Source organism: Symphalangus syndactylus, chromosome 9 (genome assembly GCF_028878055.3).
Source record: "Symphalangus syndactylus isolate Jambi chromosome 9, NHGRI_mSymSyn1-v2.1_pri, whole genome shotgun sequence".
NCBI lineage: Eukaryota > Metazoa > Chordata > Mammalia > Primates > Hylobatidae > Symphalangus > Symphalangus syndactylus.
The window spans coordinates 71,469,512-71,495,722 of NC_072431.2; the positions used below are offsets into that span (position 1 = coordinate 71,469,512).

At 47.9% G+C, this 26,211-nt stretch overlaps 2 protein-coding genes across 4 annotated transcripts in view; one reads left to right on the plus strand and one right to left on the minus strand.

Annotated features, from left to right (window-relative positions):
* The window catches only part of LOC129489842 (huntingtin-interacting protein 1-like), a 60,768-nt gene extending 47,520 nt beyond the window's left edge, over nt 1-13,248 (plus strand). For 2 of the 3 annotated variants that reach the window (XM_055293017.2, XM_063646339.1), the window contains 6 exons: nt 874-974; nt 1,265-1,370; nt 2,982-3,105; nt 3,973-4,034; nt 7,100-7,208; nt 8,305-8,394. In XM_055293017.2, the coding sequence (XP_055148992.1) occupies nt 874-974; nt 1,265-1,370; nt 2,982-3,105; nt 3,973-4,034; nt 7,100-7,208; nt 8,305-8,357 (555 nt within the window). In that variant the 3' untranslated portion in view covers nt 8,358-8,394. Of the gene's footprint in view, nt 1-873; nt 975-1,264; nt 1,371-2,981; nt 3,106-3,972; nt 4,035-7,099; nt 7,209-8,304; nt 8,395-8,793 lie in introns of those variants that run through there. The other variant, XM_063646338.1, reaches the window with a different exon arrangement.
* A 4,924-nt stretch (nt 13,249-18,172) lies between these two features.
* LOC129490696 (putative STAG3-like protein 4) lies at nt 18,173-20,512 on the minus strand. Its single transcript, XM_055294520.2, has 3 exons — nt 20,444-20,512; nt 19,265-19,469; nt 18,173-18,837 (listed from the first exon to the last, which is right to left on the minus strand). The coding sequence occupies exons 1-3, from the start codon at nt 20,510-20,512 to the stop codon at nt 18,584-18,586; spliced, it is 528 nt and encodes a 175-aa protein (XP_055150495.1). The 3' UTR covers nt 18,173-18,583.
* Between the last annotated feature and the right edge of the window lie 5,699 nt (nt 20,513-26,211).

Genomic DNA, 26,211 nt, shown 5'->3' on the forward strand with positions numbered 1-26,211 from the left:
AAATGCTACAGGCTTTGGAGTCAGAAAAGCCCAAGATTTACTTCCATTTATTTCCTGCATGACCTTGGGAAAAGTCTTTTTGTTTGTTGTTTTGTTGTTTTGGGTTTTTTGTTTGTTTGTTTGTTTGCTTTTGAGACTGAGTCTCGCTCTGTCGCCAGACTAGAATGCAGTGGTGCAATCTCGGCTCACTGCAACCTCTGCCTCCTGGGTTCAAGTGATTCTCCTGCCTCAGCCTCCCGAGTAGCTGGGACTACAGGCGCACACCACCACGCCCAGCTAATTTTTGTATTTTTAGTAGAAACCGAGTTTCACCATGTTAGACAGGATGGTCTCAATCTCTTGACCTCGTGATCTGCCCACTTTGGCCTCGCAAAGTGCTGGGATTACAGGTGTGAGCCAGGGTTTTGTTTTGTTTTGTTTGAGACAGAATCTCGCCGTGTTGCTCAGGCTAGAGTGCAGTGACGCGATCTCAGCTCACTGCAACCTCTGCCTCCTAGGTTCAAGTGATTGTCCTGCCTCAGCCTCCTGAGTAGCTGGGATCACAGGCACCCACCACCATACCCAGCCAATTTTTGTATTTTTAATAGAGACAGGGTTTCACCATGTTGCCCAAGCTGGTCTTGAACTCCTGACCTCAAGTGATCCACCTGCCTCAGCCTCCCAAAGTGCTGGGATTACAGGCGAGCGCCACTGCACCCAGCCAGAAAAGCCATTTTGGTCTCTGAATCTTCTTCTTTTTTGTAAAATGGGAATACTAATGCTTATGTCTCAGAGTTACTATGAGGATGATTTGGGATAATATATGTATAAAAGCACCTGCCATATAGTACATGCTCAATAAAAGGTGGCTATTACTATTTTTTATTTCCCTAGGGTACAGCATCCCCTAAAGAGTTTTATGCCAAGAACTCTCGATGGACAGAAGGACTCATCTCAGCCTCCAAGGCTGTGGGCTGGGGAGCCACTGTCATGGTGTAAGTATCCATTGGTACCAAGGCTCCTCCCATGACCCCTCTTCCATTGATCCACTCCAAACAATAGCTAAGGAGGGAAAAAAAAAAAAATCTGTCCCTTAGAAATAAACTATTGATCGGAAGTCAATAGGACTGAGTTTACAAGGGAGCCTGGCTCTCCCAGGGGACACAGGGCAGGCAGCCTCCCCTCCCTGTTTAGCCAAGGGGGATGGGGTGGTCTGGAGGTGGTATTGTGGAGGAGTTGCAGCTCATTTGCCCATAACCTAGTCCCTCTTGTCGTTTTCCATCAGGGATGCAGCTGATCTGGTGGTACAAGGCAGAGGGAAATTTGAGGAGCTAATGGTGTGTTCTCATGAAATTGCTGCTAGCACAGCCCAGCTTGTGGCTGCATCCAAGGTAGGACCTGTGCTGGACCTCCTAGGACCCTGGAAGGCCTGGTTAGAGAGTACTAGGCTAGGTTAAAGAGTACTTGGCTGCGTTAGCCATTACTTGGGTGAGTTAGAGAGTACTTGGCTAGGTTAGATGGCACTTGGCTAGGTTAGACGGTACTTAGCTAGGTTAAAGGGTACTAAGGGGTTAGAGAGTACTTGGCTAGGTTAGGTGGTACTTGGTTAGGTTAGATGGTACTTGGCAGGGAGTTAGAGAGTACTTGACTAGGTTTGATAGTACTTGAATGATGGGATGGAACTGGCCCTGAGAACAGATGATTTATGCAGGGCTCAGGTGGATTCGATTCCAAATAAAAATTCAGCCTCTTAAGGATCCCATACCATCCTCTTACAGAGACTTTTTTTTTTTTTTTTGAGACAGAGCCCTGCTCTGTCACCCAGGCTGGAGTGCAGTGGCGTGATCTCAGCTCACTGCAACCTCTGCCTCCCAGGTTCAAGCGATTCTCCTGCCTCAGCCTCCCAAGTAGCTAGGACTACAGGCACGTGCCACCACACCCGGCTAATTTTTTGTATTTTTAGTGGAGACGGGGTTTCACCGTGTTAGCCAGGATGGCCTCGATCTCCTGACCTCGTGATCCACCTGCCTCAGCCTCCCAAAGTGCTGGGATTACAGGTGTGAGCCACCACACCTGGCCTTAGAGGCCTTTCATGTGACAGCGAGGAACGTCTGTACCCAGTCTGTACCCAGGTGCATCACACATGTCCCTCGTGGCTTTCCTCATATCTGTTACAAGTGGCGTTAGAGAGTCCCAGCAATGCCAACTTCCAATTAGCAGTCCTGGCATTCAAGAAACACTCGAATAAGGAATAGGTTGGCATCATAAACAGGTTACCTGGCTTGGCTCTGAGATTCTACAACCCCTCTTTATTAGTGTTCAAATTTGAATCAGGCCAGGCACGATGGCTCACTCCTGTAATCCCAGCACTTTTAGGAGGCCTGAGGTCGGGAGTTCAAGACCAGCCTGGCCAACATGGTGAAATCCAGTTTCTACTAAAAATACAAAAAATTAGCCAGGTGTGGTGGCGGGCACTTATAATCCCAGCTACTTGGGAGGCTGAGGCAGGAGAATCGCTTGAACCTGGGAGGCGGAGGTTGCATTGAGCTAAGATCATGCCATTGCACTCCAGCCTGAGCAACAAGAGCAAACTCTGTCTAAAAAAAAAAAAAATTATTTTTTGAATCAATATCATCAATGCCCCCAACAAATTCTCATGTAAAGCTGGTGCCCCAAATCCTTTTAAAAGTTTCACAGTATCCCAGAGTGTTCTTTATTTGTCCTTATTTTCTGGTCATCCCAAATTGGTTTCCACAACTGGGCACATTGTCCAAATAAGTGATAATGCTTAGAGTTTGGAAGCTACCAAGCAAAAAAGCCAGGAATAATTTTTTATATGATAGATATTTCAGGAGCTGACTACAGGCAGCAGATTTTGAGAAGCTGATTGGTGATTGCCGTTTGGCCCACATATCTTTGCTAAGAACCATCAGAGCAATTATCTGATTCAGGCCTCATTGCTCCAGGTGTTGTGTGAACCTAAATTTGCTTTGTCCTGGTAGGTGAAAGCTGATAAGGACAGCCCCAACCTAGCCCAGCTGCAGCAGGCCTCTCGGGGAGTGAACCAGGCCACTGCCGGCGTCATGGCCTCAACCATTTCTGGCAAATCACAGATTGAAGAGACAGGTAGCCTTTCCAAAGGGACCCTTTTCTTATCCACCCTGTTGAGCTCTTCTCTGCATCCTTCCCTGTGCCCAACCAAATCCCACAGGACTGTGTCTAAATTCTTTCATATTTTTCATCTTTTTATTTTATTTTTTCTTTATTTCTGTTTTTGAGACAGGGTCTCACTCTGTCGCCCAGGCTGGAGTGCAGTGGTACGATCTCTGCTCACTGCAACCTCCACCTCCCTGGTTCATACGATTCTCCTGCCTCAGCTTCCCGAGTAGCTGGGATTACAGGCGCCCGCCACCGCACCTGGCTAATTTTTGTATTTTTAGTAGAGACGGGGTTTTACCATATTGGCCAAGCTGGTCTCGAGCTCCTCACCTCAGGTGATCCGCCCTGCTTGGCCTCCCAAAGTTTGCTGGGATTATAGGTGTGAGCCACCGCACCCTGACTTTTTTTTTTTTTTTTTTGAGACAGAGTCTTGCTCTTGTCACCCAGGCTGGAGTGCAATGGCTCAATCTTGGCTCACTACAACCTCCGCCTCCAGGGTTCAAGTGATTCTCCTGCCTCAGCCTCCCAAGTAGCTGGAATTACAGGTGCCCACCACCGCCCCTGGCTAATTTTTGTATTTTTAGTAAAGACGGGGTTTCACCATGTTGGACAGGCTGGTCTCAAACTCCTGACCTCGTGATCCACCCACCTCAGCCTCCCAAAGAGCTAGGATTACAGGAGTGAGCTGCCATGTCCGGCCCCCTCAGTTACTTTCATGCAGTGTTGACAAATGGCAAGCCAGGCGTTTCCACAGAGCACTGGCATAGGCTGCCTCTCAGGTGCCAGTCAGCCAGGGTAGAATTTGATAAGACCTTCTTGTTTCCATCCTTGCAGACAACATGGACTTCTCAAGCATGACGCTGACACAGATCAAACGCCAAGAGATGGATTCCCAGGTGAGAGCTCCATCTGTAAGTCTAGATAGCCTCTATTGCCTAGACATGGACTCTAAATATTATTCCCACGGAGAAAAGCCAGAGGGAAATGAACACAGGTGCACCTACTAACCCAAGACTGAATGTAAATCTTGCTGGAAGAAACAGTGGAGGTAGAGAAGGTGATTAGTGAAGATCAGAATCCTTGTTTTTTTTCTGTTTGTCTTCTTTTGTTTTTTTTCTTTTTTGAGATGGAGTCTCGTCCTGTCGCCCAGGCTGGAGTGCAGTGGCGTGATCTCGGCTCACCGCACTCTCCACCTCCCAGGTTCAAGCAATTCTTCTACTTCAACCTCCCAAGTAGCTGGGATTACAGACGTGCGTCACCACACCCAGCTAATTTTTTTTTTTTTTTTTTTTTTTTTTTTTGAGACAGAGTCTTGCTCTGTCACCCAGGCTAGAGGGCAGTGGTGTGATCTCAGCTCACTGCAAGCTCCTCCTCCCGGGTTGATGCCATTCTCCTGCCTCAGCCTCTCCAAGTAGCTGGGACTACAGGCACCCGCCACCACGCCCGGCTAATTTTTTGTATTTTTAGTAGAGACGGGGTTTCACCATGTTAGCCAGGATGGTCTCGATCTCCTGATCTCGTGATGTGCCCACCTCGGCCTCCCAAAGTGCTAGGATTACAAGCATGAGCCACTGTGCCCGGCCTTAATTTTTTATTTTTAATAGAGATAAGGTTTCACCATGCTGGCCAGGCTGGTCTCAAACTCCTGACCTTGTGATCTGCCCACCTGGGCCTTCTAAAGTGCTGGGATTACAGGCATGAGCCACCAGCCCTTTTTTTTTTAAAATAGAGACGGGGTCTCACTATGTTGCCCAGGCTGGTCTCAACTCCTAGCCTCACACAACCCTCCTGCCTCAGCCTCCCCAAGGGTTGGGATTACAGGCATGAGCCGCCATGCCCAGCCAAGATCAGACTCTTAACTCTTGCCCACTAATCTTGGACTAACGTTCCTCTAAATGTTATCCAGGATCTCTTAGTATCCACAAACTTAATAGTCTTACTATAAACACTGTTTTAGACTTCTAGTATGAATTATTTGCATATGACTTTTAGTTTTAAAAGAGAAAATCCTTTTAACTCATCAAAGGCAATGCTATTATTTCTCTCTGTTGTTCTATAAAGTCATACCATGTAAAATAGGTATGAGCGAGATCCTTTAAAAAAAAATTGACATAATTTTTCTAGAATAACTGGTCATCAGTCTTGGGATGAATTTCAAATTGGAATCGTTAAAGTACTCCAAGATGTGTCACTCCGCATTTTTTTTATTTTTTTGAGTCAGGGCCTTGCTCTGTTCCCCAGGCTGGAGTGCAGTGGTGCAATCACAGCTCACTGCAGCCTCAAACTCCTGGGCTCAGGTGGATCCTCCCACCTCAGCCTCCTGAGTAGCTGGGACTACCGGTGCCCACCACCATGCCCAGCTAATTTTTCCTTCTTTTTTTTTTTTTTTTTTTTTTTTTTTTTTTTTTTGTGAGACCGAGTCTTGCTCTGTTGCCTAGGCTGGAGTGAGTACAATGGCACAATCTTGGTTCACTGCAACCTCTGCCTTCCAGATTCAAGCGATTCTCCCGCCTCAGCCTCTGAAGTAGCTGGAATTACAGACATGCACCATCATGCCTGGCTAATTTTTGTATTTTTAGTAGAGACAGGGTTTCACCATGTTGGCCAGGCTAGTCTCAAACTCCTGACCTCAGGCAATCCACCCAGAGCCTTTGCTCTGGCTGTTTCTTCTGCCTGGAATATTCTTCTCCAGGTTTCCAGACAGCTGAGCTCTTAAGGCCATGTAAGCTGAAAAATGACTTTCTGAGAATAGACTTGGCTGACTATTCGTAGGCTTTATCCTATCTCCCTGTGTCATTTCTTTACAATGTGATCTTTCTTCTTCATTTGTTTGTCTCTTCCCTCTACAGGGTAAGCAGGGACTTTGTCTGTTTACCACTATGTCTGCAGCACCTATAACAGCCTGGGGTACATGATCAGTGTTCAGCAAATATTCCTTTTTTTTTTTTTTTTTTTTTTTTTTTTTGTTTGGCTGTTGTTGCCCAGGCTGGAGTGCAATGGCACAATCTCAGCTCATTGCAACCTCTGCCTCCTGGTTTCAAGCAATTCTTCTGCCTCAGCTTCCCAAGTAGGTGGGATTATAGGCATGCACCACCACACCTGGCTAATTTTGTATATTTTTAGTAGAGACGGGGTTTCATCATGTTAGTCAGGCTAGTCTCAAACTCCTGACCCCAGGTGATCCACCCACGTTGGCCTCCCAAAGTGCTGGGATTACAGGCATAAGCCACTATGCCTGGCCAGCAAATATTCCTTGAATTAGGAAATAAAATAAATTACATTAATGAGAAGTAGAGCTAGACAAGATCACCCTTTCCTTTATAGTAAGATTTTCCATGCTTTTTCCTGTAGCAGTAATAAGCCTAAGTTGCACAAATACCTGAAAGATATCAGAACCATCATATTTGGTTCCTACCTGGGTTTCCAGGGAACTGGGATTGAAGAAGGGTTACAACTAGATTGGTACTCACCATACAGTTAGGCTAAATATTAGAGTTGTTTTAAGATAGTGATTTATCAGAGGAACAGAAGAGAAACCCACCTACCATTTAGGCATTTGTAAAGCATCATTCACTTCCAGTAGAAGATCACAGTGAGTAAAGCATAAGAGCTACTGGGATAGAGAAATGCATGGGAGAATGGAAAAATTAGAGAAAAGAAGAGAATTGAAATTGAGGGCCGGATAAAGTATGGAAACAGGGTGAATAATATGGAAGAAGAAGAATTCACAATGCAGCAGAAAGGGAGTAATCAAAATAAGACAGATGTAGGCTGGGCATGGTGTTTCATGCCTGTAATCTCAGCACTTTGGGAGGCCAAGACAGGAGGATCTCTTGAGGCCAGGACTTCACTACCAGCCTGGGCAGCAGAGCAAGACCCCATTTCTATAAAAAAATAAATAAATAAAAATTAAATCTCAGAGAGCTGATCAAGAGAAAATCTCACTTACTTTCCCTTACAGGTTAGGGTGCTAGAGCTAGAAAATGAATTGCAGAAGGAGCGTCAAAAACTGGGAGAGCTTCGGAAAAAGCACTACGAGCTTGCTGGTGTTGCTGAGGGCTGGGAAGAAGGTAAGCTGACTCCAAGGATGGGCACTAACCCACAGCAGCGAGGGGAAGCTGTGTGGCCAGGGCCTTCCCCTAGAATGGAACAGAACAAGGAATCCACCAGATCGGCGGCTTCTTCCTTCTCTTCTCTCCTCATGGAATCCGTTTTCTCTTCCGTTGTAAATAACCTTTAAGCCTAACTTTGGGTGAAATTACGGTGAATTGAAAGCTTTTGTTGTCACCTTTTAAGACCTAAACATTGATCATAACTCACTCACTGCCATTCCTTCCCAGGCCCAGCAAGCTTTGCCAACTCCCTGGGAATTTAGTTTCTGGCCAGCAGAGAGCTGAAAAATGAATAAATAGTGGTCAGTCGAGATCTGGCAGACAGGGACAAGTGAACTACAAGGTTCTGACTATCTAGAGCCAGTGAAGGGCAACAATTGCCAAAAAATAGAAGGGATCAGGTGGTAGGCCGGGCACGGTGGCTCACGCCTATAATCCCAGCACTTTGGGAGGCCGAGGTGGGCAGATCACGAGGTCAGGAGATTGAGACCATCCTGGCTAACATGGTGAAACCCCGTCTCTACTAAAAATACAAAAAATTAGCCTGGTGTGGTGGTGGGCACCTGTAGTCGCAGCTACTCGGGAGGCTGAGGCAGGAGAATGGCGTGAACCCGGGAGGCGGAGTTTGCAGTGAGCCGAGATTGCGCCACTGCACTCCAGCCTGGGCAACAGAGCGAGACTCTGTGTCAAAAAAAAAAAAAAAAAAAAGAAGGGATCAGGTGCGGAGAAATGGAGTGGCATGGAGTCACATTCAGCCTGCCAGCCCAGAGACTTGCCATCCATCACCTCGAGTCTATATGTTGTTGTCTGCATGTCGAAAGCAGTCAACTTGATCACAGCCAAGACTGTTCACTCTTACTGGACTTGACTGACTCTGGGCACCAACCATAGACAGATCCTAGTCATTCCTAGACACGAAACTTGGGGACTATGTGATTACACCATGGTTATAATTATAATGTATTTTTGAGCCCCCATGGTGGCAGGTTTTGTTGGTTAAGTGAATGCATGCATGCCTGAGTGCTTTGCAACATAAATTATCATTGTCTTTTAGGAACAGAGGCATCTCCACCTACACTGCAAGAAGCGGTAACTGAAAAAGAATAGAGCCAAACCAACACCCCATATGTCAGTGTAAATCCTTGTTACCTATCTCGTGTGTGTTATTTCCCCAGCCACAGGCCAAATCCTTGGAGTCCCAGGGGCAGCCACACCACTGCCATTACCCAATGCCAAGGACATGCATGACACTTCCAAAGACTCCCTCCATAGCGACACCCTTTTTGTTTGGACCCATGGTCGTCTCTGTTCTTTCCCCGCCTCCCTAGTTAGCATCCAGGCTGGCCAGTGCTGCCCATGAGCAAGCCTAGGTACAAAGAGGGGTGGGGGGGGCAGGGCCACTCAACAGAGAGGACCAACCTCCAGTCCTGCTGACTATTTGACCCCCACACGATGGGTATCCTTAATAGAGGGGCTGCTTGTTGTTTGTTGACAGCTTGGAGAGGGAAGATCTTATGCCTTTTCTTTTCTGTTTTCTTCTCAGTCTTTTCAGTTTCATCATTTGCACAAACTTGTGAGCATCAGAGGGCTGATGGATTCCAAACCAGGACACTACCCTGAAATCTGCACAGTCAGAAGGACGGCAGGAGTGTCCTGGCTGTGAATGCCAAGGCCATTCTCCCCCTCTTTGGGCAGTGCCATGGATTTCCACTGCTTCTTATGGTGGTTGGTCGGGTTTTTTGGTTGTATTTTTTTTTTTTAAGTTTCACTCACATAGCCAACTCTCCCAAAGGGCACACCCCTGGGGCTGAGTTTCCAGGGCCCCCCCACTGTGGCAGCTCCGGCGATGGTGCTGCCCAGGCCTCTCGGTGCTCCACCTCCGCCTCCATACTGAGCAAGTGCTGGCCCACCCAGTCCATGCTCCAGGGTCAGGCGGAGCTGCTGAGTGACAGCTTTCCTCAAAAAGCAGAAGGAGAGTGAGTGCCTTTCCCTCCTAAAGCTGAACCCTGGCGGAAAGCCTCTGTCCACCTTCACAAGGGAGAATACAACAGAAAGAGGGACGAGAGGGTTCACACAGCTCAGTTCCCATGACCAGGCTCAAAAACTTGATGACATGCTTGAATGGAGCTGGTGAGATCAACAACACTACTTCCCTGCTGGAATGAACTGGCCGTGAATGGTCTGTGTCAAGTGGGCCATCTCCCTTGGCCCAGAGAGGGAGCCTGGGAGCAATTCCCAACTCCTTTCTGCAGATGTCTGCCTTGGCATCCTCTTGAATAGGAAGATCGTTCCACCTTCTACATAATTGACAAACCCGGAAGATCAGACGCAATTGCTTCCATCAGGAAAGAACCCTATACTTGGTTTGCTACCCTTAGTATTTATTACTAACCTCCCTTAAGCAGCAACATCCTACAAAGAGATGCTTGGAGCAATCAGGACTTCAGGTGTGACTCTAGCAAGGCTCATCTTTCTGCCCGGCTACATCAGCCTTCAAGAATCAGAAGCAAGGCCAAGGTGCTGGACTGTTACTGACTTGGATCCCAAAGCAAGGAGATCATTTGGAGCTCTTGGGTCGGAGAAAATGAGAAAGGACAGAGCCAGCGGCTCCAGCTCCTTTCAGCCACATGCCCCAGGCTCCCGCTGCCCTGTGGACAGAATGAGGACAGAGGGCACATGAACAGCTTGCCAGGGATTGGCAGCCCAACAGCACTTTTCCTCTTCTAGATGGACCCCAGCATTTAAGTGACCTTCTGATCTTGAAAAAACAGCGTCTTCCTTCTTTATCTATAGCAACTCATTGGTGGTAGCCATCAAGCACTTCCCAGGATCTGCTCCAACAGAATATTGCTAGGTTTTGCTACATGACGGGTTGTGAGACTTCTGTTTGATCACTGTGAACCAACCCCCATCTCCCTAGCCCACCCCTCTCCCCAACTCCCTCTCTGTGCATTTTCTAAGTGGGACATTCAAAAAACTCTCTCCCAGGACCTTGGATGACCATACTCAGATGTGTAACCTCCATACTGGGCTAAGGAAGTATCAGCACTAGAAATTGGGCAGTCTTGTGTTGAATGCTGCTTTCTGCTTAGTATTTTTTTGATTCAAGGCTCAGAAGGAATGGTGCGTGGCTTCCCTGTCCCAGTTGTGGCAACTAAACCAATTAGTGTGTTCTTGATGCAGGTCAACATTTCCAAAAGTGGCTAGTCCTCACTTCTAGATCTCAGCCATTCCAACTCACATGTTCCCAATCACCAATGGGGTGGCCGGGCACAGTGGCTCACGCCTGTAATCCCAGCACTTTGAGAGGCTGAGGCGGGTGGATCACCTGAGGTCGGGAATTCGAGACCAGCCTGGCCAACATGGTGAAACCCCATCTCTGCTAAAAATACCAAAAATTAGCCAAGCGTAGTGACGGGTGCCTGTAATCCCAGCTACTCAGGAGGCTGAGACAGGAGAATCTCCTGAACCCTGGAGGCAGAGGTTGCAGTGAGCTGAGATCACGCCATTGTACTCCAGCCTGGGCAACAAGAGCAAAACTCCGTCTCAAAAAAAAAAAAAACAAAAAAAAAAACAAAAAAATTACAAGTAGGGCAAAAAGTCTAGTGTAATGGATCAAATTAAGATTCTCTGCCCAGCCGGGCACAGTGGCTCATGCCTGTAATCCCAGAACTTTGGGAGGCCAAGGCAGGATGATTGCTTGAGCTCAGGAGTTTGAGACCAAGCTGGGCATCATAGCGAGACCTCATCTCTACTAAAATTCAAAAACAAAATCAGCTGGGCATGATGGTGCGTGCCTGTAGTCTCAGCTAGTTGGGGAGCTGAGGTGGGAGAATTGCTTGAGCTTGGGAAGTCAAGGCTGCAGTCAGCCCTGATTGTGCCACTGCACTCCGGCCTGGGTGACAAAGTGAGACCCTGTCTCAAAAAAAAAAAAAGATTCTCTGTCAGAGCCCAGCCCAGGAGTTTGAGGCTGCAATGAGCCATGATTGCCCACTGCACTTCAGCCTGAGTGACAGAGCGAGACTCCATCTCTTTAAAAACAAACAAACAAATTATCTGAATAATCCTGTCTCTAAAAAGAAGCCACAGAAATGTTTAAAACCTTCATCGAACTTAGCCTGAGTCATAACGGTTAAGAAAGCACTTAAACAGAAGCAGAGGCTAATTCAGTGTCACATGAGGAAGTAGCTGTCAGATGTCACATAATTACTTTCGTAATAGCTCAGATTAGAACGGCTACCCCATTCTCTAGACAAAATCAAATTGTCCTACTGTGACTCTTCTAAAAATGAAGATGAAGAGGTATTTAATGACACACCTTGGATTAAAACGGGAATCACATCTTAAAGCTAAAAATGAACCTGCCAGCCTTTTAAATGAGTCACTGAGCATCACTAGTGACAAGTCTTGGGTGAGCGTAAATGGGTCATGACAAGATGGGACAGCAACAAAATCATGGCTTAGGATCGACAAGAAGTTGAAAAACAGCTGCATCTGTTACTTAAGTTTGTAAGACAGTGCCCTGAGACCTCTAGAGAAAAGATGTTTGTTTACATAAGAGAAAGAGACCGGATGTGGTGCCTCATGCATTTAATCCCAGCACTTTGGGAGGCAGGGGCGGGTGGATCACCTGAGGTCAGGAGTTCAAGTCTAGCCTGGCCAACATGGTGAAACCTCGTCTCTACTAAAAATACAAAAATTAGCCGGGCATGGTGGCAGGCACTTATAATCCCAGCTACTGGGGAGGCTGAGGCAGGAGAATCACTTGAACCTGGGGGACGGAGGTTGTAGTGAGCCAAGATCACACCACTGCACTCCAGCCTGAGTGACAGAGTAAGACTTCATCTCAAGAAAAAAAAGAGAGAGAAAGAAATAGAAGAGAAGAGTCACTTTGGCAGGGTTATTTTATATCTGAGCAAGGAGTTTAAATGAGACTAGTTTAGATTGTCTGCTGATGTGGCCGTCCATAGCAGTATCCCTAAAATCCCACCAGAATACAGGTCCCTCTAACCCAGTGGCTGGAAGAACCACTGTCTAGAGCAACTGTTCTTGGAACTGTCCCAGCTACCAAGTCAGACACCAAGGTTTATGCCACCAGGTAACACGGGGATCACAGGTACATGTCACTCTGGTCAGATTAGTTGGCTTTGGCCCCTCGACTCTGTGCAGGAGCTAGTTCTCAGCTTGCAGCTGGAAGTTCTCTCTTAGCTCCTTAGTCTAGAGGGGTCTCCTGGCTCCACTTGACCCTGGTCTTTAATAACCAGTCAGTATCTTGCTACCTTCTACCACCTTTCCAAATCTCTGGAAATCCTGCCAGGGAAAGCCTCCAGTTCCAACGTTGGCTTTCCAAGCAAACTGGCTTTGCCCTCTCTGCCATCCTTGTCCTCCAGAGACTGCACCACCTGTAGCATAGAAAACCACCACCACGGACCTGCCAGCCATCGACGCAGCAAACCAGCCAGCTGTTTGCTGCCAAATTCCTTCCTCTCCCAGGTCCAGACCAAATACAAGATCAGCACCACACCGTGTTGTTGTCAGGAGCCAAAGCAACAGGAAACAATTCAATGCTGTTGGGTTCGATTCTGAGAGTAGATTTTTCCAGACATGTCTTTCAGGTGACCCTCAACTACCTCAGGTTTGAAGGCCCTAAATGAAACTGATTACCACTCATAGGGACAAACCGAGGGGGTTCGGTTACATCTTGGTGATAATGCAATTGTCTCAAACTTATAACAAACTCTTTCACATTTCGGTTTGCAGGGATAGGGTTGGGTTTGTTTTTCTTTTCTTCTGTTTTTAACCTTTCCCCCGGGTTTCCATTAGGGTAGTTCCTTGAAATGAATTTCATTTTTCACTGAGTGCCTACCTTCCCAGGGCAGGTGGCCACTGGCTTCTGTTTCCCTCCAACAATACTTTTATTATGGTATTTAGACCTTTCTTTGTATAATACATTGCATCTGTGTTTTCAATTTTTCAAATAAATATTTCCGCCTGGCAATGGAGCGTGGTGGTGATTGACTGGCCAGCATGGCTGTGAGGTATAGGCTCCAGTGAGAAGCCTGCATTTGTACCCTGGGGTTCATGGAATCCACTTAGCCCCACACCTCTGGGAATATATCTTAGAAATATTAGTTTGAGCCGGGAGTGGTGGCTCACACCAGTAATCCCAGCTCTTAGGGAGGCAGAGGCAGGAGGATAGCTTGAGCCCAGGAGTTAAGAGACCTGCCTGGACAATATAGTGAGAAGCTGTTCTCCACAAAAAGGAAAAAAAAAAAAAGAAATATTAGTTTGATTCTGGGCATGCTGGCTCATGCGTGTAATCCCAGCACTTTGGGAGGCTGCGGTGGGAGGATCACTTGAGTGCAGGAGTTTGAGAGCAGCCTGGGCAACATAGCAACACCCCGTCTACAACAAAATTAACTGGGAATGGTAGCATATGCCTGTAGTCCCAGCTACTCGGGAGGCTGAGTCAGGAGGCTCACTTCAGCCCAGGAGGTTGAGGCTGCAGTGATCACGCCATTGTACTCCACCCTGGGCAACAGAGCAAGACCCTGTCTCTTGAAAAAAAAAAAAAGACATATTTGTTTGCACTTCTTAAACATGTTCCATCCTCCCTGTACACTATCCTGTCCATGGGAATGATCAAATAGAAAGTCCCGAAGTGGGCCAAGCACAGTGGCTCACAACCATAATCCCAGCACTTTGGGAGGCTGAGGCAGGTGGATCACCTGAAGTTGGGAGTTCAAGACCAGCCTGACCAACATGGAGAAACTCCATCTCTACTAAAAATACAAAATTAGCCAGGTGTGGTGGCGCATGTCTGTAGTCCCAGCTACTCGGGAGGCTGAGGCAGGAGAATCACTTGAACCCAGGAGGCAGAGGTTGCGGTGAGCCGAGATCGTGCCATTGCACTCCAGCCTGGGCAACAAGAGCAAAACTCCATCTCAAAAAAAAAGAGAAAGTCCCAAAGTAGTTAACACTGTCATTTAGGCTGAGCATGATGATTCATACCTGTAATCCCAGCACTTTGGGAGGCCAAGGCAGGAGGAGCACTTGAGGTAAGGCATTTGAGAGCAGCCTGGGCAACATGGCAAAACCCTGTCTCTATAAAAAAATACAAAAAAAAAAAAATAGCCAAGCATGGTGGTGTGCACCTGTACCCCCAGCTTCTAGGGAGGGTGAGATGGGAGAATCACGTGAGCCCCTGGAGAGGTTGAGGCTGCGGTAAGCCATGATTGCGCTACTGCACTCCAACCTGGATGACAGAGACCCTGTCTAAAAATATATAATAATTAAAAAAAAAACTGTCATATAGATCAGGTCTCATAAAATCTGGGGGTTCAGGCTGTGGCTCCTCCCTCTGCACCCTGTGATGCAAATTAACCTGTTACCTTAAAATGAGATGTGACCAATTCTGCTCCGAGACAGAAGCTACTGGTCATAAAGGGATTCAGAGCAAGCCAGTCACAGCTACCAGAGGATTTACAGAGGGAGCTAACAGAGCTGGGCTGAGCTGCAGAGCAACCTCTCCACAGCACGATTGGCTGCAACCTAATACTGCCAGTGTGTTAAGCAAGGGGACCTACAGGGGAGACACAGATTGGGAAAGGCTGGGCTTGGTAAGCAGGGGAATTGGCCCAAATGACTCATCACATAAGGAGAGAATGAGGCAGGTGATTACCTGTTAGAGAAGCTAGCATCTCTAAGGAGATCAAAGAACCAGTGGGATCACCTTGCTCAGTGGGAAGGTGATCTGGATAAATACCAAAGACGGGGACACTTGCCTACAGCTGGGCTTTTCTGCTCCCAGTGACAGAATGCCAAGGTGAGCCTGCTCCATTTAAAGCATAGGCCGGGCGCAGTGGCTCATGCTTGTAATCCCAGCACTTTAGGAGGCCCAAGCAGGTGGATCACTTGAGTCCAGGAATTCAAGACCAGCCTGGGCAACATGAAGAAACCCTATCTCTACAAAAAATACAAAAAATTAGCTGGGTGTGGTGGCACATGCCTGTAGTCCCAGCTACTTGGGAGACTGAGGCAGGAGGATTGCTTGAGCCCAGGAGGCAGAGGTTGCAGTGAGCTATGATGGCGCCACTGCACACTCCAGCCTGGGCGACAGAGCCAGACGTTGTCTCAAAAGCAAAACAAACAAAGACCATCTTGAACTGTCGTTTAAAAGCTCTACTAGGCTGGGCACAGTGCCTCATGCCTGTAATCCCAGCAATTTGGGAGGCCAAGGCAGAGGATCACTTGAGGTCAGGAGTTCGAGACCGGCCTGGCCAAGATGGTGAAACCCCATCTCTACTAAAAATACAAAAATTACCTGGGTGTGGCGGCATGCGCCTGTAATCCCAGCTATTCGGGAGGCTGAGGCACGAGAATCACTTGAACCTGGGAGGCAGAGGTTGCAGCGAGCCAAGATCACGCCACTGCACTCCAACCTGGGCAACAGAGCAAGCCTCCCACTCAAAAAAATAAAAAATAAAAGGTCTACTCAATTGTGCAGACAATGGAAAGCGGTTGATTGGCTTTAGGCAAAGGGGTGACATGATGAGATTTGCATCTGGTTGCAGTATGGAGGACAGAGTGGAGTGCAGTGTGGAGCCGGTGTAGATGAGGGAAACCAACAAGGAAGCTATTGTCATAGTCCAGGCAAAGGGTGATGGCATGTGAGACAGGGTAGTGGCAGGAGAGACAGGAGAAATGGCAGGCCAGAGAGACATATGGCAGGTAAAATGGACATGGAGAGACAGGCTTTGGATTACATAGAAGGGGGCTAGGGGCCCGGGCGCGGTGGCTCACGCCTGTAATCCCAGCACTTTGGGAGGCCGAGGTGGGCGGATCACGAGGTCAGGAGGTCAAGATCATCCTGGCTAACATGGTGAAACCCTGTCTCTACTAAAAAAATACAAAAAATTAGCCGTGCGTGATGGCGGGCGCCTGTAGTCCCAGCTACTCAGGAGGCTGAGGCAAGAGGATGGCATGAACCCGGGAGGTGGAGCTTGCAGTGAGCTGAGATCGCGCCACTGCACTCCAGCTTGGGCCACAGAGTGAGACTCCGTCTCAAAAAAAATAAAGAAAGAAAGAAAGAAAGAAGGGGGCTAGGGAAGGAGCTTTTAGGGAGGGGTCCTGGGTTTCCGGATTGTGAAATTAGTGGTGTCATCTACCTGGAAGAAGGCCAGGCTCAGCATAGATATTATGATATTATGTTAGATATTATATTTTGAGCTGAATTGCCTTTTTTATTTTCTTTTTTGAGACAGAGTCTCGCTGTGTCACCCAGGCTGGAGTACAGTGGCAGAATCTCAGCTCACTGCAACCTCCGCCTCCAGGGTTCAAGCAATTCTCCTGCCTCAGCCTCCCAAGGAGCTGGGATTACAAGCGCCCGCCACCACACCCGGCTAATTTTTTGTATTTTTAGTAGAGACCAGGTTTCACCATGTCGGCCAAGCTGGTTTCGAATTCCTGACCTCAAGTGATCCTCCCACCTTGGCCTCCCAAAATGCTGGGATTACAGGCATGAGCCACCACACCCAGCATGAATTGCCTTTTTTTTTTTTTTTTAAAGGCTGGGACAGAAGATTTTGCACTGTCACGCAGGCTGGAGTGCAGTGGCCCAGTCATAACTCACTGCAGCCTCCAGATCCTGGCCTCAAGCAATCATCCTGCCTCTGCCTCCCAAAGTGCTGGAATTATAGGTGTGAGCTACCACACCTGGCCTCAGCTGAGTTGCCTTTAAAACATTCTCGTGAAGATGCAAAGTTTAACTCAGAGAAGTCAGAGGTCATGGGAATTGAATTGTACCTAAAGCCATAACAGAAGAAAAGAGTACAAGAAAAGAAAAGGGTCTATAATGGAGCCTTGAGGATTTTCTGTATTTAAAATAACTGAGGCCAGGCACGGCGGCTCACGCCTGTAATCCCAGCACTTTGGGAGGCCAAGGCAGGCAGATCACCTGAGGTCAGGAGTTCAAGACCAGCCTGACCAACATGGAAAACGCCCCCCAGCCGGGCGCGGTGGCTCACGCCTGTAATCCCAGCACTTTGGGAGGCTGAGGCGGGTGGATCTCGAGGTCAGGAGATCGAGACCACGGTGAAACCCCGTCTCTACTAAAAATACAAAAAAATTAGCCGGGCGTGGTGGCGGGCGCCTGTAGTCCCAGCTACTCGGAGAGGCTGAGGCAGGAGAATGGTGTGAACCCGGGAGGCGGAGCTTGCAGTGAGCCGAGATTGCGCCACTGCACTCCAGCCTGGGTGACAGAGCAAGACTCCGTCTCAAAAAAAAAAAAAAACAAAAAAAAAAAAACAAAAAAAAACGCCCCCCATCCCCAACTAAAAATACAAAATTAGTCGGGTGTGGTGGCGCATGCCTATAATCCCAGCTACTCGGGAGGCTGAGGCAGGAGAATTGCTTGAACTCAGGAGGCAGAGGTTGCTGTGAGCCGAGAACACACCATTGCACTCCAGTCTGGGCAACAAGAACGAAACTCCGTCTCAAAATAAATAAATAAATAAATAAAATAACCAATTTTAGGCTGGGCACAGTGGCTCATGCCCGTAATCTCTCAGCATTTTGGGAGGCCGAGGCAGGTGGATCAGCTGAGGTCAGGAGTTCAAGACCAGCCTGGCCAACATGGCGAAACCCCGTCTCCACTAAAAATACAAAAATTAGTTGGGCGTGGTGTTGGGTGCCTGCAATCCCAGCTACTCGGGAAGCTGAGGCAGGAGAAGAACTGCTTCAATCCAGGTGGCAGAGGTTGCAGTGAGCTGAGATTGCACCACTGCACTCCAGCCTGGGCAACAGAGTGAGACTCCGTATCAAAAAAAATGATAATAATAAAAATAAAAAATAAAATAACCAAGTTTAATGTATTTTTTCTACAGTCAGTTTCTTAGTCCATTTGCACTGCTTTAACAGTACCTGAGACCTGGTAATTTATAAAGAATGGAAATCGGCTGGGCACAGTGGCTCACACCTATAATCTCAGCACTGTGGGAGGCTCAGGTGAGCAGATCACTTGAGTCCAGGAGTTCAAGACCAGTCTGGGCAACATAGGGAGATCCCATCGCTACAAAAAATAATAATAATAAATAGCCAGGTATGGTGGTGCACACCTGTAGTCCCAGCTACATGAGAGGCTGAGGTGAGTGGATCCAGGTACAGCACTTAAACACTCCTGACAATGAGTGCTGACAAAGAAAAACTGAGTAAAAGTGGAATTAGAGAGAACTCTAAATTACACATTATTTATTGAGCCACAACCCAGAAACAAGATGAGCACGCAACGACCCCTTACAGGATGGGTCTATGAAACTACTGCCAGACTCCATTATTCATGATCTTGAAAGACTGCCCAGGGCCTGATAAGGGGGTCTGTGGCAGAAGTGGGTGCAAGCTGGGAAAAAGGGAAGGAAGAAGCAGGGAACACTCCTCACCTCTTTGCATTTCTCCAACAGGCTCTCCAGCCGCTCAGGTGCCCTCTGCCCTGGCCCCTTGTTTCTTTCAGCCTCATACTGACGCTCATTGTTATCTTGGTGCAGACTCAGTTGGAGGGCAACTCTTACCAGGGAGGTCGTCAGTTTCATAGCTTTGAGTAAGGAAAAAGAGATAAAGAAATCATTATTTAGGTCAGAGGAGAGAGGATGAGTAGAAGGAAAAAATAGAAGGAAAGAAGGGCAATGAAAATGAGAAGCCAGAGCAGGGTGACCCTAAAATCCTAAGACTGCCTGTCCTGGAGTGGACTGTTGCCCTCCAACTCTTGTGGTCTTCTTTTAACCATCGCATACCCCTAGTGGTGAGCTCTGACAAAAATATTAAGCCTGGAAATTGTTGCTATGATCTACCCCTTCTCAGAACTCCACTAGTGAGAAACTGGATTGAAGTTTAGGATACAAGAGGCATGGCCTTAAAGTGAAGAGCCAAGATGCAGGTAGGAAAGAAGACCCTGAATCAGAGAAGAGAGGAAAGCCCTATAAACCCCCAGGAGAATGTCCAGAGTAAAAATGAATGCTCGCCAGCCAGGGTGCTAGTGTGACGGAAGGCGCGGACTTGTGAGTCTGAGAGGCCAGTGAGCAGGCAGATGAGGTTGTCCATAGGGAAGCCATCATGGAGGAAGCTGTACTGGAACCAACAGACCAATGTCCTCACAGACTCACAGAAGCTGCCCTGGAACTTCTTCCAGGATGGACCTGGAGCTGTCAGAGGATAGTCCCCCGAGTCCTACAAATGGATGTATGAAAAGGATGGGAAAGTTATGACCAGGTCCATGAAGTCATAGGGGCTTGGATGTCAAAATCCAACAGTCTAGTAAAAATATCTCGGTTATACCTCATTTCCTGGTAGTCTCCCCAGTTTGAGAGGCATATTCAGATCTCTTTTACTCCCAAGAGACCAGCCTGGCCAACATGGTGAAACCCGTCTCTACTAAAAATACAGAAAAAATTTGCTGGGTGTGGGGGTGCACTTCTGTAATCCCAGCTACTTGTGAGGCTGGGGCAGGAGAATCACTTGAACCCGGAAGATGGAGGTTCGAGTGAGCCGAGATCGTGACACTGCACTCCAGCCTGGGCGATAAAGCGAGACTCTGACTCAAAAAAAAAAAAAAAAAAGTGCCAAACAGCCCAGGTTTGGTCTGATATGTTCAGAAAAAAGCAAAACACTCACCTCTCACCTTTTCTTTTCCTACAATGATGCAATTTAATACAACAATGGCTGCAGGAACGCTGCAGAAATATCATTTAAGTGAAACAGAAGGGCTTTCCTGGCCGGACACAGTGGTCACTCCTGTAATCCCAAAAGTTTGGTTGGCTAAGGTGGGAGGATTTCTTGTGGCCAGGAGTTCGAGGCTGCAGTGAGCTGTGATCCACCACTGCATTCCAGCATGGACATCAGAGTAAGGCCTGTCTCTAAAAAAACCCTTCATCCCTCAAAAGAGGGATTTGCAAATACCAGCCTTTCAGCCTGAGGATCACATGGAGGAACGTTAAGACACAGATGCTGGGCCCCAGCCCCATTGATTCTAATTCAAAAAACTGATGTGGGGCCTGGTTTAACTCCATCATTGGAATCCATTGAGATTTGGAACTCTCTGGGTTGGACAGTGCAAGAGAGATCCTAAAGAAAGCAAAGTCACTATGGACTGAAATGAGCAGACAAGGTTTTCTGAGCGTGGGGAAATATGATCTGGGCCTCACTTGGCAGGACTGTGGCCAGGCCTTGAGTCCTTGGCTCAGTGGGACCTTCTGAAACAGCCTCCAAGCCATGCCCCCGCTTCCTTTTATTTTGGATGACCCCCCTTCAGCAGCCTTGGTGCTGATGGGAGTAAGTCGACCTGCAGCAGAAGTTCAGCCCAAGTCTCAGCCCAGCACCCTCATGCTGCCGTCTCTGTGCTTCTCTGCGGAGTCGTGGTTTCTGTACCTTGAAGAGAACTTCCCCTCTGGGACCCAGAAACCCAGTTAACCCTCAAGAAAAAAGTGAATGAAATTACTGAAGACAACTCTGTGGTGAGGAGATGGAAAAGAGGCTCTCTCTCATATATATATGTGTATATATATATATATGTATCATATATATATGATACATATATATATGTATATATATATGATACATATATATATATATATATATGATACATATATATATATATGTTGAAACAGAGTTTCACTCTTGTCACCCAGGCTGGAGTGCAGTGGCTCAATCTCGGCTCACTGCAACCTCTGCCTCCCAGGTTTGAGTGATTCTCCTGCCTCAGCCTCCCGAGTCCCTTGGATTACAGGCGCATGCCACCACACCCAGCTAATTTTTATATTTTTTTAGTAGAGACAGGGTTTCATCATGTTCGCCAGGCTGGTCTTGAACACCTGACTTCAAATGATCCACCTGCCTCTGCCTCTCAAAGTGCTGGGAATACAGGCGTGAGACACTGCACCCGGCCTGTTTTTGTTTTTTACAGACAAGGTCTCTGTTGCCCTGGCTAGGGTGCAGTGGTACAATCAGCTCTCTGTTGCCTCCTGGGCTCAAGCAATCCTCTTCTTTCAGCCTTCCAAGTAGCTGAGACTACAGGTGCATGCCTGTAGTCGATATAGCATCTTGCTGTGTTGCCCAGGCTGGCCTCGAATTCCTGGTCACAAGCGATCCCCTTGCCTTGGCCTCTCAAAGTGCTGGGATTACAGGCGTGAGCCATTGAGCCCAACCAGAAAGATGATCTTTAAGGGCCCTTCCCATGGTACCATATCCAAGTCAGCAAGATTGTGGCTATAGCAAATTTAACATAACCAGATCTGCTAGTATTATGGGCTGCATGGTGTGCCCCCTACCCCAAATTCATGTATTGAAGCCATGATCCTCCAGACCTTAGAGGTGACCTTATTGGAGCCAGAGTCTTTACAGAGGTGATCAAGTTAAAATGAGGTCACTAGAGGCCAGGCACGGTGGCTCACACCAGTAATCCCAGCACTTCGGGAGGCCGAGGCAGGCAGATAATGAGCCCAAGAGACCAAGACCATCCTGGCCGACACGGTGAAACCCCGTCTCTACTAAAAGTACAAAAATTAGCCAGGCATGGTGGCTTGTGCCTGTAGTCCCAGCTAGTCGCGAGGCTGAGGCAAGAGAATTGCTTGAACCCTGAAGGCGGAGCTTGCAGTGAGCTGAGATTGCGCCACTGCACTCCAGCGTGGCAACAGAGCGAGACTCCATCTCAAAAAAACAAAGAAAAAAGGGAAATTGAACTTCTAATGCTTTAGTGCGCTAGAGAAATATTTTTTACTGAAACCAACTCAAATGTTTTAGGAATTCAACTTCACATATACTTCACATATATGTTACTGAGCAGTCAATGGACTCGCCACCCAATGTGTAGAGAGGCCAATACCATGGCTCCAGCTTTTGAGAAATAAAGCTTTTTTGTAAGTCAACTAGCAAGAACACAGGAGGAAATACTCAAATCTCCCTTACACAGCTGGGGGCTATGTCAGCTTTTATAAGCATAGGGTAATGAGGTGTGATTTGATTGGATCTTGCAATAAAGTAATGCTGGGAGGTGTGATCTGACTGGATCCTGCCATGGAGTGACACCAAAACTCAATCTGATTGGATCCAGGCTCCTGCCATGGGGTATCCAGTTCTTAAATTGGTCCCAGCTCTTCAGGCTGAGCTCTTAGGTTCCACTCCGTCGTGGCACGCTTGGTTAACCTGGGCATGCACAGGGTACATGACCTTCAACCTGCAGGTCCATGGCAATTGAAAAACACCTGACAACTTCATTACATAAAAGTTGAACTGAGCTGGTTCAGTGACTCACGCCTGCAATCCCAGCACTTTGGGAGGCAAAGGCAGGCGGATCACCTGATATCAGGAGTTCAAGACCAGCCTGGCCAAAATGGTGAAAACCCGTCTCTACTAAAAATATAAATATTAGCCAGGTGCGGTGGCACACTCTTGTAATCCTAGCTACTCCAGAGGCTGAGGCAGCAGAATCACCTGAACCTAGGAGGTGGAGGTTGCAGTGAGCTGAGATTGTGCCATTGCACTCCAGCCTGGGTGACAAGAGCGAAACTCCGTCAAAAAAAAAAAAAAAGTTGAACTAGATTTGGTCTGATGCAGTTACAGATTTACAAACTGCGCCCCCACCCTCCTGCTGACACCTTCCACTCCTCATTCTTGAGGGATTAGGGATGGAGGTCATGCTTCTGCATCAACTTCATGCCGACCAGGGGCACTGAGTCCCCTCAAGTGAGAGGAATGAAACTCTTGGGCTGCTGAGTTCAAATGAGTTCTGGGGTCACCCGGAGTAGCTTGAAGGATTGGTATTGTTGTAATACAAGCTGAAGGTGGAAGTGTTGGAGCCTGGAGGACCAACAGTTCACCATCCATTTAAATAAACAGGACCAAAAAGTAACAGAACAGTGGCCACGAGGGGCCCCAACAGAGGAAGAAACCAGGTGAGGTGTGGTATAGTGGACTCGACTGCCTTCTAAATCTCAGTGGTTGGCCAGGTGCAGTGGCTCACGCCTGTAATTCCAGCAAAAGAAAAGCTGAGGCAGGGTGATCAAGAGGTCAGGAGTTCAAGACCAGTATGGCAAACATGGTGAAGCCCCTTCTCTACTAAAAATACAAAAATTGGCCAGGCGTGGTGGCATGTGCTGTAATCCCAGCTACTCGAGCGGCTGAGGCAGGAGAATCGCTTGAACCCAGGAGGCGGAGGTTGCAGTGAGCCGAGATTGTGCCACTGCACTCTAGCCTGGGTGACTGAGCAAGACTCCTTCTCAAAAGAAAGAAAGAAAAAGGAAATTCCCCAGGGAAGTACCTCGGCTTATTTCATAAAAAGGTACTGAAGGAAGCAGAGGCATGTGGAGGACTTCTCCACCTCGTGCAGCTATTTGGGCCATGGCGTCTGAAATTTATTATTTCAGAGGCACTCTTTGATGACCTTGGCAGTGGACTGCAGTCATCTGTTTAGGCCTCTCCATGGCCCACATCAATGCCAGTATTTCTGTTTGTTGCACATTTGATTTCCTTGCTGTTGGCATTTAGAAGGCACTCTGTTTCCCAGATCGCACCCTGGGCATGGACCACAGAGATTGCGTCTTGTGAGTCTGTAGAAACAGTCAAGGCCTTGTCCTCTCTTAGGTCCAGAACTCAAGTGAATGCAGATTTTCCCAGCCGTCTGCACTGAAGTCCCTGCGGGGAGGCTCCTGGCTGGTTCCCGTAGGTAGACAGCTACACACCCTGCCCTTCATTGGCTTCTTTTCATGAAGCTCCTGCCATCTACAAAACATGTCTCCCTTTTCTTCTTGAACCACATCTCTGTTATTGAAACTCTGGTAGTCGGCCGGGCGCAGTGGCTATGCCTGTAATCCCAGCACTTTGGGAAGCCAAGGTGGGCAGATCACCTGAGGTCAGGAGTTCAAGACCAGCCTGGCCAACATGGCGAAACCCCATCTCCAATACAAATAGAAAAATTAGCCAAGCATGGTGGCCACTACACTCCACCCTGGGAAACAGAGCAAGACTCCATCTCAAAAAAAAAAAAAAAAAGAAAGAAAGAAAGTATCATGCTTTTCTGAGTTCTGTGAGTTGTTATAGTGAATTATCAAACCTGAGGCCATGGCGGGAACCTCCAAATTTGCAGCCAGTTGGTGAGAAGCACATGTGGTCTGAGGACACCCAAGCCTGCAGCTGCGTCTAGAGCAAGGGCAGCCTAGTGGGGGCTGGTGGCCTTAACCTGTGGCGTTTGAGGTAACATCAGGGAGTTGACATCAGAATTGCATCACACAGGCTGGGTGCGGTGGCTCACGCCCATAATCCCAGCACTTTGGGAGGCCGAGGAGGGCAGATCATGAGGTCAGGAGATCGAAACCATCCTGGCTAACACGGTGAAACCCCGTCTCTACTAAAAATACAAAAAATTAGCCGGGCATGGTGGCAGGCGCCTGTAGTCCCAGCTATGTGGGAGGCTGAGGCAGGAGAATGATGTGAACCCAGGAGGCAGAGCTTGTAGTGAGCCAAGATCGGGCCACCGCACTCCAGCCTGGACAACAGAGTGAGACTCCATCTCAAAAAAAAAAAAAAACCCCAGAATTGCGTCACACAGGCCAGGTGCGGTGGCTCATGCTTATAATCCCAACAATTTGAAAGGCAAGGGAAGAGGATCGCTTGAGCTTCAGTCTGAGGCTGCAGTGAGCTATGACCGCACCACTGCACCCCAGTCTGGGTGACAGCGCCAGAGCCCGACTCCAAAAATAAAAAAGAAAAATCACAAAGAATTGCATGGCAGAGTGCCTGTCTTTCACAGCTTTAACTGCTGCAGGAACTTTTTGTTTTTTGTTTTCTTTTTGAGACGGAGTCTCGCTCTGTAGCCCAGGCTGGAGTGCAGTGGCACGATCTCGGCTCGCTGCAAGCTCCACCTCCTGAGTTCACGCCATTCTCCTGCCTCAGCCTCCCGAGTAGCTGGGACTACAGGCGTCTGCCACCGCGCCCGGTTAAATTTTTGTATTTTTAGTAGAGACAGGGTTTCACCATGGTCTCGATCTCCTGACCTCCATGATCCACCCACCTCAGCCTTCCAAAGTGCTGGGATTACAGGCGTGAGCCACCTCGCCTGGCCCTTTTTTTTTTTTTTTTTGAGAGGGGGTGGGGAGACACATTCTCTGCTAGTGATACTCCTGCCTCAGCCTCCCAAATAGCTGGGATTACAGGTTTGCACCACCATGCCTGCCTAATTTTTGTATTTTTAGTAGAGAAAGGGTTTCACCATGTTGGCCAGGCTGGTCTCAAACTCCTGCTGGGATCATGGGCGTGAGCCACCACACCTGGCCACCTTTAGCGTTTTCTTACCACCTGGTTTTCCTCTCTCAATATCTTTCTCTCATTTCCTGCTTTAAAACTCTAGCTTGGCATCTGGGTGCAGGAGCTCATGCCTGTAATCCCAGGACTTTGGGAGGCCAAGGTAGGCGGATCACTTGAAGTCAGGAGTTTGAGACCAGCCTGGCCAACATGGTGAAACCTTGTCTCTACTATTTTTACAAGTTAGTTGGATGTACAGGCGGGTGCCTGTAGTCCCAGCTACTTGGGAGGCTGAGGCAGGAGAATTCCCTTGAACCCAGAGGTGAAAGTTGCAGGGAGCTGAGGTTGTACCCCTGCACTCCAGCCTGGGAGACAGAGTCTCGCTCTGTCTCCAAAACAAACAAACAAAAAAAGCCCTGTAGCTTGGGATCAGCCTTCTCTTCTATTGTTTTTCTTCAAAAAATAAAAATTAAAAATAGATGTAGATGCTGTGTTGCTGAGACTGGCCTCAAACTCCTGGCTTCAAGTGATCCTCCCGCCATGACCTCCAAAACTGCTGGGATTGTAGGTGTGAGCACTGCACCCAGCCTTTTGTTTTTTTCTACATAAAAAACAACACAGGATTATCTTCCAGAGCTAATAAATATGTTCAAATAACCACAACCCCATTAAGGAAAAA